The 22,207-nt window shown below is 30.5% G+C and overlaps 1 protein-coding gene across 1 annotated transcript; it reads right to left on the bottom strand.

Annotated features, from left to right (window-relative positions):
- Positions 1–1,222: 1,222 nt before the first annotated feature.
- LOC145193164 (uncharacterized) lies at positions 1,223–20,795 on the bottom strand. The gene is made up of 8 exons (XM_090100304.1): positions 19,922–20,795; positions 19,770–19,817; positions 18,304–18,534; positions 17,045–17,142; positions 12,269–12,361; positions 12,076–12,142; positions 11,809–11,969; positions 1,223–2,635 (listed from the first exon to the last, which is right to left on the bottom strand). The coding sequence occupies exons 1-8, from the start codon at positions 19,983–19,985 to the stop codon at positions 1,352–1,354; spliced, it is 2,046 nt and encodes a 681-aa protein (XP_089956430.1). The 5' UTR covers positions 19,986–20,795; the 3' UTR covers positions 1,223–1,351.
- Positions 20,796–22,207: the final 1,412 nt, after the last annotated feature.

Here is a 22,207-nt window from a genome sequence, read left to right on the forward strand (position 1 = left end):
GTTTTTAACAGAAGCGTAGAGAAAGAAAGATATGAAAAAAAAGTTCAGGATTTGCCTTCATTCAGATTTTTTTTGTTTAACTTGGAAATAAAAAAGAAATCCTCCTGAAACTATAATTTTCGCTCGTTTTATAAAAACGATCTACAGTATTTCGTTTCATAATTCAAATATTACTTGCTTGTATAAAATAGGGAGCAATAAAGACCAGAGTTTCATTACAAACTTAAACGAAGTGAGTCGAGCACAAAAAGTTAGCATAGAGTTAGAATTAAAGAACAATCGAGACTAAACACGCTAAAAACGAAATCTTTGAACTACAATTATTTTTATGAAAGGTTTGTTCATAATCTAATGGTTCAAGGTGAATTCGTCTCGTCCGACAGTATTGTTCAAGTCTAGCTGAGGGTCCTGAAATTGTTTAGTAATAACTTCAAATCTATAGAAAGTATCATTCCAAAGTTCTGCGTGTATTTCACTTTCGAGTCTACTAATGCAGTTACACAAACATAATGCGTAGTGACGGTGTCATCAAATTCCTTTCAATTTTCCCTAAGAACCTTGAGAGCATTACAAAAGTATTTGTAACCATTCAGAAAAGCTTTTGTTATATCCTCTCTCATCATTATTGTGCCACGCGCAGTTTGTTTGGTACCAGTACAATATTGTTAAGTGTTTTCGGTTTGTCAACTAGTGTTTTGTAAAGATAAGTTTGCATCGCAAAATATATTGAATGTTCCTCCAGGAAATCAAAGAATGCTAGTTTAATTACAACATGATACTGCCTGACCGACCCAGTTGAAGGAGTGATACTCCCACTGCCATCAATTGTTTCAAATACCTTTAAATCATGCTAAGATTGCTATTAATGTTTAATATTGATAAAAGAAAAAAAATAGATGTTTAATGGAGGATACACACACACACACACTCTCACACACACACTCTCTCACACACACACATAAGCAATTCCACGAGAGTGACGGTCGTAAAATTTGACGCTCTTTTAGCTGTTAAAAATGAACCAAAAATACAAATGACTTGAAACTTTCCAGAAATGTTAAATACTATCATATAATTTTAGTATGCAAATGTGAAAAAAAATTAGAGACGTTTTTTTATTTGTAGATATATAGAGAGGTAATCCACAAGAAAAGGCATACTATTATCATGCAAACTTATGTTTTCCGACATCTTCATCCAACACATTTAGAAAAAAACATCGTTTTGTTTTAAAAATACGCATACATTGAATTAAGTTAAAATGTAAACTACAAAAACTAAAGTTCTTAACCTAAAAACGATACAAGTAAAATGGTTACAAAAAGTTAAGAAAAATAAAAAAATTGTTAAATTAAAAATGAATATAAACAACAAAGCTGGCGATCGCGGACGATACTAGAAGAGCTTGTGAAATAGCTAAAGCATAGGAAGCTGTACTAGAAGCAATACTGTAGGTGGAATTGGTGGAGATAGTAGATGTAATGGAGATAATGGAACTGGTGAAGATAGTAGAATTGGTGGAGGAAGTAGAATTGGTGGAGATACTGGGATTAGTGGAGATACTGGGATTAGTGGAGATACTGGAATTAGTAAAGATAGTGAAATTAGCGAAGAAAGTAGAATTGGTGGAAGTAGGGGAGTTAGTGGAGTTAAAAGGATTAGCGGAGATAGTAGAATCAGTGGAAATAGGGGAATTAGTGGAGATAAAAGAATTAGTGGAGACAGTGGGATTAGTGGATATAGTGGGATTAATTGAAATGTTGGGATTAGTAGAGATAGTGGGATTAGTGGAGAAAAAAGGATTAACGGAGATAGTGGGACTAGTGGAGATGTAAATAGTAAAGATAGTGAGATTAGTGAAGAAAGTAGAATTGGTGGAAGTAGGGGAATTAGTGGAGTTAAAAGGATTAGCGGAGATAGTAGAATAAGTGGAAATAGGGGAATTAGTGGAGATAAAAGAATTAGTGGAGACAGTGGGATTAGTGGATATAGTGGGATTAATTGAAATGTTGGGATTAGTAGAGATAGTGGGATTAGTGGAGAAAAAAGGATTAACGGAGATAGTGGGATTAGTGGAGATACTGGAATTAGTAAAGATAGTGAGATTAGTGAAGAAAGTAGAATAGGTGGAAGTAGGGAAGTTAGTGGAGATAAAAGGATTCGTGGAGATAGTAGGATTAGTGGAGATAGTGAGATTAGCGAAGATAGTAGAATTGGTGGAAGTAGGGGAATTAGTGGAGATAGTGGGATTAGTGGAGAAAAAAGGATTAACGGAGATAGTGGGATTAGTGGAGATACTGGAATTAGAAAAGATAGTGAGATTAGTGAAGAAAGTAGAATTGGTGGAAGTAGGGAAGTTAGTGGAGATAAAAGGATTCGTGGAGATAGTAGGATTAGTGGAGATAGTGAGATTAGCGAAGATAGTAGAATTGGTGGAAGTAGGGGAATTAGTGGAGATAGTGGGATTAGTTGAGATGGTGGAATTGGTTGTACCAACTTCAATGGGTTTAACACTCGTGTATACTTTTCTTCCATTTAAGGGCTGCGTTGGTCGAAAATTCTTTGTTAAGTCTTCTTCTTGTACATAATTACTTGTGTTGTGTAAATGTCCTTTCAACTTACGAAAATCTTCGAGCTATATAAATAGATAAATGAACTTTAATGATATCAACACACCATTAATCTTATCCCGTTAATAAAATTTATCTCGGCAGCAAACAAAAAAAAAAAAAGAAAAATAATCCTTTCGAAAAACTACCATGACAAAGCAACTATATGGTAGCTTTGTAAAGGTAGGTTACAAACTTATTTGGTGCTAGGATGTTTGGTACCGTGCTCTCTTTTAAGCATTAAGTATAAAAAATCATGATATGTTAGATAAACCATAATATATTATCAAAATTATATTAATTTAAATGGTATATTATGTTTTTTAAGTTGATAAATTCATGATAATTATTTCATTAGAAATTACATAGTGTGCTTTAAGAACATAGAATGGTGTGCGTGTGTGTGTATATATATATATATATATATATATATATATATATATATATATATATATATATATATATATACATATATATATATATATACAGTATTGGACAAAACATTTGCAACCAACATCGAACAATGCTAAAAAGTGTTCCTAATTTTACATGTCTTAAAAACGAAACGAACTATACTACCACAGCAAACAGTTCAGGAGTCTGGAGTCATAGCATGCCATGGCATGAGCAACTAGCTGACAGGTGACAGCACACAGGCTGAATTTTGTTGACAAGTACCATTTTGCAGCGGACAAAACAAGTGCAACTTTTTTGGTTTGTTTCATTTTCTTAAGTCTGGTCCGTGTCAACGTCACGGAAGTTTTTTATTAACTAAAGGAAGTATCCAGATGTTTCCAGAAGTTTCCAGAAGGAGCATCTGGAAGCATCCAGTAGCATCCAGAAATATCCAGAAACATTCAGAAGCATCCAGACGCATCCAGAAGCTTCCAGAAGCATCGAAAAGAAGCATCTAGAAACTTCCAGAACAGGTTCACACAGGTTCATTTTACTATATAAGAGACATGTAAATCGACATGTAATTCAGTCAGTATATGGAAGTCAATCAGTCAGTATTATCAAGACAGTTTATCGAAGTGAGTTTTATCAAAGTGTTTTATTGAAGAACATCAATACAAGAAGTGAAATACAACAAGTGTTTCATTACATCAATACAGTCCACATCCAACCAAGACGTTGTGTTCCACAGAGCATTATTGTATCATCATAAGGTAAATGTAACACAGTAAGCCTTTTTATTATTTTTATGACTTCAAGTGCAAAAATGGCTCCCGACAGTCTTGGATTGGAACTAAGAAAGAAAATTATTGGCGATTACGTAAGTGGAGTGTCACAAAAAAGTATTTGTGATAAATATCGTGTGAAAAAAAGGACCGTATCAAGACTATGTTCCAAATATCGTTCTACGGGGAAGTTGGCAGCAGATAACAAAGGGGGAAGACCGCGTTCCACCACTTCTAGAGAGGATTCTATGATTGTCAGATCCGTCAAGAAGGATCCCTGGATATCATCAGTCGAGATACAAAGCAATTAGAGCTGCCTGTATTGCACCGAACAATCAGACGACGTGCTGTTGAAGCCTGATTGTTTTCTCGACGCCCTGCAAAGAAACCGCTGATTTCACTAAAAAACCAGAGGAAAAGACTCCTGTTTGCTATATCTCATATTGACTGGAATGTGCAGAAATGGCGAACTGTCCTGCTCAGTGATGAATCGAAGTTCAACATCATTGGTAGCGATGGCATTTGCCGTGTACGTCGACCGGCCGGAAAACGTCTCGATTTACGTTACTGCCATAAGACCGTGAAGCATGGTGGAGGCAATGTAATGGTCTGGGGGTGTATTTCTGCTAACGGTCTAGGTCCAATATATCGAAACGATGGAATAATGGACCGTTTCATGTATAAAAATATCCTGAAAGATGTTATGTTACCTCATGCTGAATGGAATATGCCAATTAAAATGGGTTTTTCAGCAAGACAACGATCCGAAACACACTGCAAAAGTAGTCAAGCAGTGGTTTCAAGACAACCACCTATCGGTGATGGATTGGCCGCCATAATCTCCGGATCTCAACCCTATCGAGAACCTGTGGGAGATCGTCAACCGCAGAATTAATCGTGAAGGTGTTCGTAATAAGGATCAACTGTTTGAACAAATCCAAAAGGCCTGGGCAGCGATTCCACAAAGTTTCATTGATCACCTGATCGAATCTATGCCTCCAAGATGCAAGGCTATGATCGACAACAAAGGATTCGCCACGAAATATTGATAGCGAAATACAGCTTGGTCAACATTTTGTCGAGTTGCACTTGTTTTGTCCAGAAGGAAATCAACTTTTTTTAATACTTTTGATTAATTTATTAATTTTCGTGTACAAATAATGAACTTTGAGATGAATAAAACTTGAAGAACTTTGTCTCTAAACAGTTACATAGTTATTTCTCTAAATTGAAAAAATGCAGCACTTTTATATAAAGAAACTAAATTAGCATTACTTGGTTGCAAATGTTTTGTCCAATACTGTATATATATATATATATATATATATATATATATATATATATATATATATTAGGTATACTTTGCTCCCGCCGTTTTTTTCTCAATATTTAAGGCTTTATTTTCAAAAATTGATAGTATATTTATGGTTCGAAGTATTTTACATCGCTGACCGCTACTTTTTCCCATCTACCCGGCAGCAAACGAATCCCGAGTCAAAAGAACTCATTATTCTTTGAGGCGACTCACAAATCAATCCAATTTTTCACTTCATCGTAAGAACTAAAATGTTGATCAGCCAGACCGTGCGCCATTGATCGGAAAATGTGGTAATCAGATGGAGTAATGTTAGGAGAATACGGTGGGTGCGGTAGAACTTCCCATTTCAGCGTTTCCAAGTATGTTTTCACCAGGCGCGCTACATGGGGGCGAGCCTTTTCATGCAGCAAAATTACGTTGAGTTCGATATCGTTCGCCAATAATGGGTTCACTCGATTTTAGCAGCTCGTAGCACACTACACCGAGCTATTCCTACTACATCGATATTGGTCAATTTGAAGTTTACTGTACTGATACAGCTAAAATTATAGTTAATAAATTGGTATGGTTTGTATATAATGCGACCCAGTTCACAAAGCTCTGATACATGGTTGCTCCATTTCAAAGCAATTTGATCAGCCAGTTGCTCAATACTTTGAGGAGCTCAGGAAAGCCTAAACAAGCAAATTCGAAACGCAAGGTTGCACCACACAGTAAAGTCTCAAGAGATATATAAAGAAGCATCAGTATCAAAGATCAGAAGCATTACCTTTTGATCGGATCCAAAAATCTCAAGCATTTCATTTGTAAAATACAGGAGAAAAACACAGGTGAAAAACAAAGAACTTGTTAGTAACTTAAATTGTGAGAAGATTTTAATATTCTAATTTGTTTATTTTTGTATTATAAATTGTTTTGTGTGTGTAAAATATGTATTAAATAGGTAAATTTTGCCGCTTTTAACTTAATCTGGGTCAATGTACGTCGTTGCCTTTGAAGCAGCTGTTCACAAGCAAACAAACGCTTTTCAACGTCCCTCGGCTTCAAATCTTTTCACACTTATTTTGTATTTTATGATTATTTAAGTCACGGAACAACCATAATACATTGAATAAAGAATCTATTTCATTTTCTGCATTAAATCTTCTTGTCATATTTCCAATGATGCTGTTCATGAAAACGTTGAAAATAATAATTCTAAATTCTTCTGTTGGCGTCCTTTTTAACTCGTGTGCTATTTTTTGTCCTTTTAGTATATTTTTTCCCTGAAAATTCTGTGTTTATTTGTATAGATGTGCCCAATAATCTGCATCCATGTGCCCGACTATCTACATTCATTTAAAAAAGTATCCTAACTATCTCTTATTGTATTCAACTATATTGTGTTTTATTAATTTAACAAATATTGTATTTAATTCAACAAAAAGACTTGACGAATTGGTTAATTCTTCATTGTTTCATTGCGAGCTTGTAAAGCTGTACTTCAGTAATTTATAGCCACAAGAACTTTGTGCCATATTTTTGCCAGTAAAAAGCATTCAAAAGATTCCATATATTTTTTTATTCCGTTAAGATCTGATCGAGTTTCTGATATTAAGTTTAATTCCAAAACAGCGTCTATTGTTATTTTAATTTCATACAATCAGCAAATAGTTTAACACTCTTGCAGACCACCGTGTATTTGACATAGTGTGCAAAGAACATCCAGTATTATTTTTTAGTATTTCCCATCTTTGTGGGCTATAACTTAATATATTGTGTAATTTTTGTATAGTGGCGAAAAATCTTACAACTTGAATACAAGATTCTGCTGCATGAACACCACATAAATTTAAACTATGACATGCCGAAGGAGAAAATATTGCCAATGGAATAATTTGCAAAATGCGGACTTGTGCACCTTTACATGCTTTGGGTTGTTATCATATCCTTGTGCGCGACAGTCACTTATAGGAATATTATACCTTTGTAGCGTTTCAAGAAATAAAAGAGCAATATCTTCTCCATTCTTCTTATTGCAGTCAACAATTGCAAAAAATCTTTCTGTAATTTCAAATTTGTTGGTCTTAATAGTAACGTACCGTAAAATGAATGTAGTTTGTTCTATAAGCGCAGAATCAGGTGTTGCGTCTACAGTAAGAGAATAATATTTCACAGTTTCTCTTTCCTTTAAAATACAAGTTCTCAAGTAATCAGCACAGCATGATATGAATTCATTTTAAAAATTTGCCGATAAGTAATATAATTGGAATTTCTGCTTTTCTTTTTGTGTTTGCTTTGTGTTTTTTAAATGTTCTTCTAAAAGCGGATCATAATGACTTAAAAGTTCTAATAATCCTAGAAAATTTCCATTGTTCAAATCTCCAATCAAATGAGTAACACCCCTAAAGGCTAATCCACGCTCAGTAAAAAATAAAGTTACATCTAATAATCGTTTTAATAAATCTTTTCATTTCTGTGTTTCATTTTGAAATTTGTCTTACTATAAGGCAATCAATTGTGGTATGTTTATTAATATTTTTTTCTAAACTTTGCCACTATATATAACAAGATTTATGATTGCTAGATTTTTCATGGTCATATCATATAACTTTTTGTACCCTCTATTAGCCTGCCTACCATATTCTGTAGCAAAAATTGATAATTGCTCACGAAACTTATAAAATAAACGACAAGGAAAACAAAATAGAACATTTTTAGATTTGCTCCAAACTCACCAATTACAAGGAACTATTTCTTTTTTTTTTTAATGAAAGCTTAATAAATACGTAGGGGAACTGATAACACAAGGTTGCTTCACTACCATCATTAAAAAGTCATAGAAAAAAGATTGTAAAAAAAGAAAAAAATCGAAATTAAAAAAAACAAACTAAGAAGTGAAAATATCTAAGTAACTTAAGAAAGATGATTATCAAAAAAAAAGTATATGTATATAAGGTATATAAGGTATATTATCTAAGAATGAAAATGATATATCAACTAAATTGAATAATATAGTCTACTAATTAATAATTATTATCTTAACTTTTGTAAGAAAATAAAAATTTTTCAGACTTTGATTTTGTTTTTTGATTGACAGCAGTTGAATTTTTTTATTGACTTTTACCTGTTTTTCGTTTTGGTTTAATTTTTAACTTGAAAATGATATTGATTTTTCCTTTTCTTACTTTACCTTTTTTTTTTTTGGTTTTACCATTATTTTTATCTTTTGACATTCAATAGTAATATTTTTTCCGGTCTTTTTTGAGTTTTTCATACAAGCTTTTTTAAGTGAAAAAATTGTACTCTTTTGTTTTTCTTTTCCCTTATATGATTTTCTTTTAAAAATTTTCCTGCTTTTCAATTAAAAATTTAAGAAATTTTTTAATTTTTAAAAAGTTTTTAATTTTTCTTTGCCGTTAAAAAATTATCCCCGCCATTTGCAAAGGCATCGCCATTCTCTGTAAGTTTCACATTTTTGTTTTTTTTAACAAACAAAAAACAGAACAAAAACAGATTGAAGAAGCAGATGTCAAATATTGAGATAAGAAACAAATCTCATATCATAAATGTGAAATGAAATTAAGTGGTATATTAATAGTAGCATTTCAATGTTAATGAAATTTTAAACTGTTTCCAACATATAGCTTAAATTATTCAACAGCTTGTTGTGATGAGAAATACTTTTACATGTATTTTTTATAACAGCACCAAAGATCAATATCAAACAAATACGGGATTAAAACACATTGTAAAGTTCAAGTTTTTTCTTGGAAAATTTTTCATTTTAAATATTGCTTTTTCTGTTTTTTTTTTTAGCTCTCCTATGAGTGTTGGTCAAAATATTATCCACAATCTCAGTACTAAACAGTGATGATAACAGATCACATCATTAGGAAATTAGATTCAGACTTTTGCTGATTTTCTCTTACTAACACCTAGAAGTTGAACATGGTATCCACACCCTGAATCAGTTCTACAAGTTATGGTTTACAGCCTGATTAAGAAGGAAAGTAGAGTAAAATTAATATATGGATATATTACAATATAAATTTATGGATGCAAATAAAATAGATTTATGGAAAAGTTTAAGTCGAGCTTTAACCTTTTTTAACCTTTTTTTCTTATGAGAAAAAGGTTAAAACTCCAACCATCAACTTCCTCTGCCAAATATTAAAGGCTGGGTTATTACCAAACAAATCTTCAAGTAACAATATTTAAAAAAAGATTTTTTTAAAACTATTACTTAAAAAAAATTTTTTTTTTTTTCAAATAAAATTTTAAATTTCTCCAACAAAAGTAGCTGACTGTTAAACTAAAAAATTGGTTCATTTTTTTAGCTTTATTACTTTTACTTGAGAATAACATTTGAAATTTTGTAACTTTATTACTGTTTTTTGTTCATACCAGCATACTTAACACCTTTGGACTTCTTCAGTAATGCTAAGAACAACGTTTTATTTTCTCTCCCGTAAAATCATTTGGTCTGTAATTTACATAAAAATTTGGTTTTTGTATATATATATATATATATATATATATATATATATATATATATATATATATATATATATATATATATATATATATATATGTACATGGCCGCCGAGAGGGGGGGGGGGGGGGTGAACGGGGAAGATTCCCGGGGCCCCGTGTGTGTACAAACAAATTTTTAAAAATAACTTTCAAAAGATTTAATCAGTTTTGACTTTTAAAAGCTTTAATTAACTTTTGTTTTTAATTTTCAATGACCAGAGCACGCTTCATTTGGTCCTGGGTATATAATTGATCATAATGAGGGCCCCTTAAGAAAACTTGCCCGGGCCCGAAATTTCTCTCGGCTGCTATGTATTTATATATATATATATATATATATATATATATATATATATATATATATATATATATATATATATATATATATATATATATATATATATATATATATATAAATAATTGTTTATATAACGAAAATCCAGCAAAACAAGTTTTGTAAAAAGATAAGCGCATTTAAATTGTTTTCAGCGACGTTGTACAACTTTTATGCTCCGAGTCAAGCTTCTTATTTTTAATTTTTTTTCTCAAAAAAGGTGATACACTATCAAAAATTTTCAATGATTTAAATGGTTTAGTTGGTCTTTAGGCAGCCCAATCATGCAAAATGATCAAGGAGAAAGATGGTATCAGCTTTTAATACCCACTTGATCAAACTTGGGCTGCAGGTACAAAAACAAATATTGTAAGTGAAATCCTCTTTAAATCTGAAGAAAAAACGTTTCTTTAGAAAAAAAATGATAGGTAATGGTTAGGGTATGGTTACTAAAAACCTTTTTCAATTTTTTTTTGCTTTATGTTAAACTAGATTAAACGAAAAGTAATTTTTTGATGAAATTTGAAATCTGTAGATAAATTTTGATCTACTCTAAAATAGAACAAAATGATTGAAGGAGACATAATTCTGGAAAGAGGGTAGTTAAGGGTCGGGGTGAGCTAGGTCCATTTCCAATTAGTCTAATTTTTTGCGAGTCATCCTCACTCAACACCAGTATCAACATAGTAGAAGTTTGAGTATGTCCCATGACTCTTAGCTACCTATCTTGAACAGCAAAATTCCTGAGCACTTCCCTAAAATATGTGACTTCTCCCCAGGCTCCCTCTAAAACAAGTTGTCTTTTACACTTTTTAAATGAGAAAATGTTTTCTTCTGATAATCAAAAAAAAAGTTTCTGGGGATGTGTTGCAGGGTCTTAGAGCGTGTTCTTTTTTTTCAATTCAGACATTTCCCTCCTTTAAAACGTTTTACATTTGTTTAAACGGATTTTGTTTCCTGATGAGACATTTAAAATTAATGATCTGTACAATGCACAAATTTAGAGGACCTTCACTATAAATTGTGTAGAAGCCAATGGAAAACAAAAACCTCACTAAGAAGTTTTAGAGTTTTGACACAATAATGCCACTGGTCATCTTAAAAAAAGAAACAACCAACTAAAAAGTTTATAACTAAAATGTTTTGCAAGTATCTCAAAATATGACAACCAAGTGTTAAGTAGTAATAGGATGTTTCAGCAAAATGGTGCAATAACTCACATTCATCTCTTTTCTTAAAAATGGTGCATAAACAAGTTTTCTATATGTAATTGATAAAAAGGACTAGTTGCCAAACTCTTTGAACATTAAACCGCTGTATTACTTTATTGTGGACAAACTTGTACAATAAATAAACTTGGATAAAGTACAATCAAAGATTGCAAGTTTTTTTTTTCCCTTTTTGCAACCCCAGAAAATTGAGAGCTTTTATAGAAATCCAGAAACCAAAACAATATACTTAAATTTCATTAAATTAAAAGTAGATTTTTTTGTACTATCCTGATGGAGAAAAGAGTTTCAATTTTATTATCATTTGACTTTATCAACTGTTACAAATAAATTTTACTTCTAACTATGAATATAAATAAAAGTAAAGTATGAATACAAATTCTAGAAATGTAATTCGTTCTCTAAAAATTACAAAAATAATGCGGGAAAAAATTTCTCTAATGTTAAAAAAACAAACAAACAAACAAACAAACAAATTGAATTAAGCAGTTTTCTCAGATTTCTAAAAACTTTACAAAAGCACGAGAAATGAGTTTTATATAAAAAGTAAATAATCTCTGTAAAATACAGAAGATTTTAATGTTTATGTAGTAACTTATTAATTATGATCAGCAAATTTTACCTGCTTGCTTGAAACTTCCATAAATTTCTGGTTAACAATCCACATTACAGACTCTGTGCATTCTGGGGTAGTTAAAGACCCTTCGTAATGATAATAACTACTTGTTGAATTATTTGCTACAAAAGATGACAGTGCTAGCGGAGAGATGTAAGTTTTGTTATCTAAGAAAAAAAACAAAAACAAAGAGATAAAAAATTTTTTCTGCTTAATTCATTTATGCAGTTAAAATTTTAGATTTCATAAAAAGTAATTTTAAATGTACATTACCAGCTTCAATAACATCATGAATGTGGCTGAAAACATCATTAAGTGAGGTGTTATTACTAGAGGAAAGCTGAAAGAAATAACTTAGCATAAAGATGCATTTATTGCAGTCACTATTATGATCCTTATAAAAATCATACTTTGTTTTCAGCATTATTAAACGTTCAACTGTAATTAAAAAAAAGTGTAAATAAACCTTGAAAAAATTGCCCCAAACAAGTATTCCATCGCTGTAGTTAAGCGCATTACTAAAGTTTCCATGATCATTTAAGTAATGAACTATATGTATCTAGTTTCAAAAAAAAAAAAAGAAAATAGAAAATTCTTAAATAATGAACTAGTAAGGTCTAATAATGAAATAATAAGAGAATATTAAATAAAAAGAAATTTCAAAATTCAATGACCAAACAATAAAAAATGAAAGGCAAAGCACATTTTGTAAACGTAAATACAGAAACTGTTATTACTATTAACGTGGCATAAATTAATGCAACCGTTTTTTATTCCATCTAAGATGAAAAAGCTTTATTTTTTACAAGACACAAGTTCATGAGAGTTTTTTTTTTTTTTCTACAAAAAGCTCTCATGAAGTTTTTCTTTTTTCATAATGATAAAATTTTGAAACTTTATAATTATGAAAAAAGTGTATTTTTACATCTATTTTGGACTCTTAAACACATTTAAATTTATATACTTTTTTACAATTAATCCATTTTCCTATAGTTTATTTTAGTATTTTACTAAACAGGAACATTAGGGTTATGACTTTTATTCAACCCCATGCTCCTGTACTTTAGTTTGATAAATATTTACTTAAAAAGCACGAAATGAAATATTATTTGCAAATCTTTTGAAAAAAGTTCTCCCCGCAATTGAAAAAAGTACTACTATGTATTCAAATGTATAAGTACTAGTATATATTCAAATGTATTTAGAATATCATAGTCATGCAATACAATAAATTTTCAATCCAACAATAGACTTAGAACGATGACCCTGCTCTTGCTCTTGCTTGTTGATTGAAAGAATAGAAGGTGCAATTTGTCTTTACTTTTGCATGATGAATACATTTCTCCATTTCTTTGATTGCACGCTCTGCACATTAATTACTTCTGGCGATCTGTAGTATGGATGGCTCTCGCTTCCAGTGATTTTTCAAAGAGCTTAGAGCCTTTTAGTATGGATTCAGTAAATCAGCCAAGTTATTAAAGTCGTTTTCGTTGTACTGTTGGTCTGTAAACCAATGGTCTGCCCATCCATACGATATAAATCGGCATACTCTCTGCAGAACTGTCCTTGTTGAAGGAATTAAAATGAAGGTCAGGATTTCTAGTATAGATCTGGAATTCCACCTCGCATTGCTGATGTTGGGCAATTTGTGAAACCTGATTAATGGAAAATGTCCTTTTTCCTCAAAAAATTGGAACACTCGAGTGAGATGAAATAAAAATTTCATATCATCGCTCCAGCCTGATGTTTCGAGAATTACTTCTCTTCCGTTTATCAAACTGTGTTTTCAGTTGTTTGTACTCCTTCAACAGTTGAGATACAAACAGATATTCGATGTTGGGCGATTGTGTTTTACTTCCAAGTCCTTCATCCATCACCAAACGGAGGGTTCTATCTTATACATGGTGTTGACAACTGATAAACTGAGGTTTGTTAATGTGTTTCTCTGTGAACATTCGTTGCAATATTCAACAACACCATTCTTTTTTTCACTATTATTGCTGGTGGTATCTGCAACAATCATCTGTATTGAATTCCTTAGGTGAAATTCATTGAGGACTTTAGAAATTCTTTGAGCAATAGTTTCTCCCCTGCCATCTACCAAGCCTAGGACATCCAACTTGATTTCTCTTCTTTCATTTTTAAGGACGACCTCTTGATAATCAATTCCATCGATGTTCTTGCCATCAAAGTGTAATGACGAACTTTCCATATGCAACTTTTTGATCATTTCTTTTTTCAGCTTGATTAGCTCTTTGATTGTTGACTTGTAAATAGCTGGTTGACATGGAGTTGGGATGTTTATGCTTTCACAAACCAATTGCTTGCATGTTTGTTGATACAGTATTTGTTCATACATATGTTTGTAGCTTTGTTTGTTGATGCTCTTGTGTAGGTCACCAAGTTGGCTTTTATGATATTTTCTGCTTGGTGTAGGAGTAGTCTCATCTTCTTCTTCTTCATCGTTTTCATATTCACTGGTGTCAGCCTCTGAGTCAGAATCACTAAAACCAGGATAGTAAGACGATGAGTCAGATGACCCATTAGAAAGTTTTTGTCTTTTAGAAGGGTGGATCGTTTCTTCACTGGCCGCTTAGCCTGTAGAGTATCCCACTGTTTCTTTACTTTCCAGTTGAAGATGGTACAATCGCTTGTCCTCGGAAGATAACCATGTTCCATCCACTTTAGTAATATCAAAAATTTCATCAAGAGGTTCGTAGCTCTCCCGCTTGGCACATAAATCATAAAATTTCACTACTTTATCAAGCTTTGCTCGTTTCTTCCTTTGATTTTTGGTCCAAAGAAATGGTAGCGTCCGATAATTTGCCTTTGGAGAGGCATTCTGCACTTTTCTTCCAGTATATTTTCTTCAGAAGGGACCATTCTTCTTTTATGAGAGTCTTCAAATTTTACCAAATTGTTGGTACAGACATCCTTTCTTCTTCTGAACTATAAAATTAGATAAGCAGCTATACATACACAGTCTAATTGGTTCTAAAATATTTTTAACTGTTCCAGAATTTTCTAAATTGTTCCAGAATGTTCTAAAGTCGTCTAAAGTATTCTGGAAATTTCCAAAATGTTCTAAAGTTTTAAACACTTCTAATCTATACAGGTTTTAAATGATTTACTGCAAAGCCACAAGTGTTAAAAGTGACAGTAAAAAATAAGTTATTGTAAAGGAGCATGTTGAAAGTGATATTTATTATTTAATTGTTGTAAGTGGGTGTTAGTAAATGTGGTATTTGTAACTTAATTATTGTTATTATTGTTAGTGGTCAATTTATTGGTGGGTGCTCTCCACAGACCTCTTTTTTATTATTTACTCTGTTGGTGGAGCAGCATAGACACGCTTGCATTTTATACTAGTTTAAATGTATTGTCTCTCCAAACGTTCAGTTTTAAACTTCGAGATTATACAACAAGATTAGTAGTAGCAGTAAGAAGCTTAATTAAATGACAAATCGTAACTTTAGTAGCGGGGTGACTTTTTTTTTACCGAGAGGAATGGAGCATGTTTTCAATGTTTTTCAACAAAAAGTTCATCGATTTATGACACAGGAAATCAATTTTTTTTTTAAAAAAAATTAAAAGTCATAGCCCTAACGAACAAACTATGGAAAAAACGTTTTAACCCTTTAACTACCGCTAAATAAATTGTGCCGACTATTTCCGGCGCTTGAAAATAAAAATAATACCATGCCGGAATATTCCGGCAGCGTTACATAGACTTTCTTATGATATTGGATTTATATAGCGGCTTTATTTTAATACGTTTTCAAAAATGTCGTTCAATAAAAAAGTTTACTCATTGCAAGAGGTAATAAATATCTATTAACTGTAAAAATTGTGTTCTGTTTTTAAATTGTAAAAAATTTAAGAAATAAAATATTTTAAGTTAGTTGTTATTATTTAGTTGAACTAAGTCCATATAACTATGAAACTTTATGATATTATTTTAACAAAAAATACTAAATGTTTTTTCTTATTTTATTACATTTGCGACATCAACCTTTTTTACATAAAGATAATAGTCATGTTATTTTGCTAAAAAAAGAAAATTTTAAATACAGTATATTTTTTAACTATGTAAACTGAACTGCCTATTTTAAAAAAGTTTTTACATTAAAATTTCAGTTATTAACAATCGTTATTAAAATATTAAAACTTATAAATAAGAATTAGGGTTTACAACAATGCACCTTTCGTAAACAAAACATTTTACAGAATTTCTACAAAACTACACTAATTTTACGGAAGATTTAACCGGTAAACTTAATGGTATAAATAATTTTTTTATTTTCTGCCGCTTTTGGTAGTTAAAGGGTTAATGAACTTTTTAGATTTTAAAACTTGACAAAAACTACTTTCAGCATCTTTTTTTTTTCAGATTTTTTCTTCTCTAATACACTGAGGAGGAAGAGGTTATTTAACTTTATATATAGATGGTTTGCCAGAGATATTGTCCTTAATGACAATTTTTTTTCAAACACATTTCGATATAGCAAAAATAACCAACAGTTTTTTTTAATCAAAAAAAGGGAGTTAAGAATTTTTTGAATGTTTGAAAAATTTCATGGGATTTTTCTCATTTTTTAGCAAGACATCAATTAAATGTTTATTACATATGGATAAAAATTTACCTAGCAAGCACAAAACGTTGAAATAACTTTGATCGACGTTGGTCAACGTTATTTCAACGTTGTTTCAACGTTGTGTGCTTGCTGGGTACATATATTAACACACTTTAGCATATACTAACACATTATGGCTTCAGTAGCAAGTTTTAAAAAGTTATTTTATTGAACTGAATTTGTTTTGTTGCATTTTTGTATTTTTAACTTTATATAGAAAGAACTTAAGTTCCATCTATTTTTATTACACCTACTTAGCACCACTACACCATAACTACTACAATATTTTCTATCATTACACCATGTAAGAAAATTAAATTCCCTTTCAAAAAGGATTCCCAATAAGAATAATGGTTTCAACCTTTGTTTTAACTTAATCTAATTCAATGGAACTGATTTTATAAATCAGTAACCTTTTTTTCTTGAAGAACAATATTTTTTCATATTGAAAATTTTAAACTTACATAGAAATTTCTAACATTCTCTCTTTGTTTGTTTACAATTTTCCTTGGCAACGTGATCCGGTATAAAAACTTATATTTTAATCTGTTTTAATTACTGTTTAGAGCTCAAAAAACTTTGAGTAATCAAACAAATTAAAATTTTACCTCAAGTGGATACTGATTATCATCAATTAAATGTTCTGAGCCACTTTCATCACTTTCCCCCCAATGAAAGTGTAATGAATAAAAGTTATACTGTTTTCCTGGAAATGTAAAGGAAAAATGTAAAACTTTTGAATAACATTTTCATTATTATACTTCTCAATTAACAATTAAATTATTTATTACTTTAAATAAAATGCCCAAGAAATCTGAGGTTGTTCTTCAGGAACCTTTTAACAAGTGAGTTATGGTAAAACTTTGTCACAAATATCTAAAGCACCCTTGAAGATAGTATTTGTAGAGTTGAAAAAAATATGCAGAGAAAAAATCAAATGTGTCATCAGAAATAAAAGAACATCTAATTTAAAGATAATTGATAGAATTATTAACAGCAAAAAATATATATAAATACTCACATCTACAGATCAAAAAATCAAACAACCTAAAGGCAAGAATCTTCTGTTTTTTTGAGATGAAGCAAATTATCATACTTCTAATGTAACAATGACTTGACTAAAGGGTTCAAAAAATGAAGTTTCATTGTGGCCTGCAAACAATTCATACCTCTACACATACAAAAATATGCTAAAGTGATGAAAAAGCTATAGAGAGAAGTAGACCAGAAAATATGCTAGATTTAGAGAAGATTGAAGTTCTAAAATAATTTTAAAATGGACATACATATCACTAAGTTATCTAATAGTATGACCAAAGGAATAAATGTTTTATATATGTATTTATCTATTTTTCTGTGATCCTTATTTTTGCTTATATTTTAATAAGGACCCCTATCCTTCAAAACTTTAATTGATCTTTTTAATTTTTTAGAATAACCCTAACGATCAGACAAAAGTAGTACCCTAGCAACCAGAAGAATACCTTGAATAACCCTTGTGTTCAAATGAAAAAAAGTAAAGTATAACATAAATTGGCCAGAAACTTTGCTTATCTATCCCTGTGGAAAGCAGTTTGTTAAGTAGCCCCTTTTCCTTTGATATTGAAACAACATCAATACACCTCCAGTTGTTATCAATTGATCTTTTAGCAGACAATACTCAATAGTTATCAATGATTCCTTACACATGCACAAATTTCATTGACAATTATAATATATATTGTCAATGTCAATAAGATTCGTGTAACAAAAAACTAGTTACAAGAAACTTTTTTCAAAAAAGTTTATGTCATAGCTCTATAGCTTTGGTAATTACCTCACTATTTAATTAATTTAGTTATATTGAAGAAGCACAAGTGTACATTACCTTTCCAATTGAGGCCTATAGGGACTGTTCCATTTATGTCAATTCCTAATATAACAGTATGACCATTATTAAGTAGATAATAACTGGTATTGTCAAACACTTCTGAATAATTAAGAAGAATCAAAGGAGTAAGAGTCTCATTGTAGATTGCTTCATCCTCAACGATTTTAATTGGAGATTGTCTTATCCCATTACATAATGGGTGACCCAAGCTGACCCAAGACTCAGGACCTAGGGAAGAAAGATACAGTACAGTTCATCAACTTATGTATATTATGGGAATTGTTTGTGTGTATGCATTTGTGTTTGGTACGGAAATTTTGGAACAGAAATTATAAAAAAAAAAATAAAGTAAAATACCCTATTTCATTTTCAGGTAATTCCTTAGATGAAATATTTAAAAAATTTGACCATAACAGAAACATTTTATATAATTGAAAATTTTTCTTTCATCTAAGAACTTTGTTTAATATGGCTTTTCATAAACTGCCACTAATTTTGCCGTGAAAATCTCAAATCTACTAAAGAGATTATTCATTCCTTGTAGGTTTGATTTTATATACAACTTGAAACTCATGTAATATTATATTATATCTTTATTATCAAAAACTATTATTACTATTTTATTATTAATATTTACTATTAATATTTTTATTCCTATTATTGCTAATAATTTTACCTTTTTTAAAAGTATCATAAACCAGTAAAAGGCTTTTACTGAAGATCATTGAACAAGATCTGAACGAGATCTGAACAAGATCTGAATAAGATCTGAGCAAGATCAAGAAAAGTTTTAAGATGCAGTTAAATTGAAGTGCCTTAATAGTGATATATGTATAGATGAATAGATGTAAATAAGTTTTTTTTAATCATTTTCATTGAAATTAATGTTCTTCAAGCTGAAAAATTTGAATTGCTCTTATAGTAAATCAATTGTGTTGTGCAAAAGTTAAAGCTTTTAAGTGTAAAATAAATAGAAATTATTTCAAATAAAATGGTCAAGAAGAAAGTTCGAAGCAAAAAATTTGAAAACATTATTTCACTCTTGTGTCAATAAACTACCAATAAGAAAGAACACTAATCCAGTTTACAAAATGTTTACAGAATTTACAGAAGTCCTTTTTAAAAACTGATCACGAGAAAATTGTCAAAAATTTTTAATCGGAAATAATTTAGTTTTAATCGGAAGTAATATAGTTTAAATTGGAAGTAATTTAGTTTTAAGCGGAAGCGGGGCTAAACAGTGGGAAAAACGCTGAATCTGGCAAGAAAAAAGCGTAAATAGGACTTGCTAGATAGCACTGCGCAGTAGTCAATTGTCTGGTTCCTAATGTTCTCAGCAATATGGTATTATCTTGTTATATCATTATAAACTTCCGCTCTTAAAAAAAGATATTAATATAAAACCTGAAACTGTCGCCTTCCCAAAAATTAAACTTTAATTATCCAAAAAAAAAAAGCCATACCTATTTCCGGATCTGTATATCCCCAATCGCTAGTATGCGAACTCGTTTCTAAAAAGCAAGTAACCACCGATTCAGCTTAAAAACATCTAAAAAGTTAATTTGAAAATTTTTATTTTTAAACCAAGAATTTAAAGTAAAAAGTTTCAACTTACCTCCCGCGAATGCAGTTGAAATGAACAGACCAACTATTTCAACAAAAATCATCTTATGTATCATTTTGCAGATAATTAATTGAACTGCGTATTATAAAAAAGCTCATACTGAAACTATTTTTTAAAAAAATTGAGTTATATAAAAGAAAAGCATGAAATGTTAAATAATTATGAACATAAAGTAGATATGGAACGCAGATGGCGTTTGTTGCACTTTTCATATACTTGCTAAATGCTTGACTTTCTCTTCTTAAGCGAATCATTCAAGCTTATTACATATTATTTACCATTAAACGCATTCTATATATTATTTACCACTAATGTTAACCAATCTACTTACATAAACGGGTGTAAAAAAACCTGTGACTTAAATACAACGCATTTTATAAAAACCAACAGGCACAATTACCCCCACATCATTATTTTTACACTTAACGTACTATTATCTTCTTTTTCTGTTTATTTCTTATTTATGATTGTTTCTCTTTATGATGTGTAGTATTGGAATAAAAATGTTAATCCCCTAAAATTTAATCACTGTTAACTCTCCACTAAGTAATTTTAAATTCATTTTTATGAAAATTTTTACAGATTGTTAAAAATTATAACAATGGAACTTTACACTAATTGGCATTGAATACCATAGCAACAGCGAAAAAATTCTAATGCTAGCATACCATCAAAAGTGAAAGATTATAAAGCAAAAAAATATGTTGAAATCTTCTCATCGCCTAAGGTTTAAGTACAAAAAAGCCAAGTGAATAAAGATACTGTGAAAAAGTACTTTTGCGTAAGAGAAAAAGAGCTGGTTTAGCTCAGAAAATCCCTCAAAGCAAAAAACTTCATTAGCACCAACTCTGTTGCTGATATGACCAATATGCTTCAGCTGTTATCACATTTTGAGTCACTTTTGACTCATTAAGCAAACAAAAGATGTGTAATCTTCTATTGAAATATTTTTTTGTAATCTTCGATTAAAGTTAAAACAATTGTTATAGGATGTTCATAAATTCTCAATTGGATTCAAAATAAAAGATCTCTTAATACTGCATCAGCATAAGTGCTCAATATGGCGATTTAAATAAATAGATATGAGTATGCTAATCCATTTACATTCTGTTTCAATTATTATTATTTTGGTTTCTGAAGCCTAAAAAAGCGAAGTAGAAACGGAAATTACGGAGACTCTCGTCTGATACTTTTATAGTAGTTTAAATTTGTAGTTTGGCCAGAAATTTAAAAACGAAATTCTATAATATTTTCAGATTTTTTGTTATCTACTAATATGTTTAGAGAAGTTAACATAATCATACAAGATAAATAGTTCGTGTTGATTATGAGGAAAGGATAAGTAAAGGTGATAACGAATAATTTTAGGATAATTTAAGAAGGAAGTAAGAATGACCAAAAAATAACGTAAGAATGATATAAAAATCACGTAAGAATTAGTTAACCAGTAACAGGAGAACTGCTGTTAAACCAACAAAATTGAACAAACAAGCTCCGTTCCGTAAAACTTGTAAATCCTCATTTTTTATATGCGAAATTGAAATATCATATTTTTCAATCCTCAAAATATGATATTTTAATTTCGCATATAAATTTTTGCTGTGAGAAATTTTTTTATAATTGCCAAAGAAATAACTTAAGATGAATGATGCAAAAAAAAAAGTTAATAATAACAATAAATACAAATAACTTAAGGGAGCAATAAAGACCAGAGTTTCATCGCATCCTTAAACGAGGTGAGCCAAACACAAAAAGTTAGCATAGAGTTAGAGTTAGAAAACAATCGACACTAAACAATTCGATTGGTCAAACTTTTAATATTTTTATTTGATCAGTTGTTTTGATTGGTAAAATGATCAGCTAAAAACGAAATCTTTGAACTGCAGTCATTTTTATGAGAGGTTTGCTCCTAATCTAATGGTTCAAGGTGAATTTGTCTCGTCCAACAGTATCGTTCAAATCTTGTTGAGTATACTGAAATTTTTTAGTATTAGCTTCAAATCTATAGAAAGTATCTTTCCAAAGTTCTGTGTGTATTTCACTTTCGAGACTACAAATCCGATTACACAAACATAATGCGTATTGACGTTGTCATCAAATTCCTTTCAATTTCCACTAATTACTTTAAGAGCATTACAAAAGTATTCGTAACCATTCAAAAAAGCTTTTGTTATATCCTCTCTACATAATTACTGTGCTACGCGCAGTTTGTTTGGTACCAGTACAATATTGTTTAGTGTTTTCGGTTTGTAAACTATTGTTTTGTAAAGATGGGTT

The sequence above is a fragment of the Hydra viridissima genome, unplaced genomic scaffold, assembly GCF_058129835.1.
Source record: "Hydra viridissima isolate aposymbiotic clone 2 unplaced genomic scaffold, HvirCarnegie_v1 scaffold_10, whole genome shotgun sequence".
Taxonomy (NCBI): Eukaryota; Metazoa; Cnidaria; class Hydrozoa; order Anthoathecata; family Hydridae; genus Hydra; species Hydra viridissima.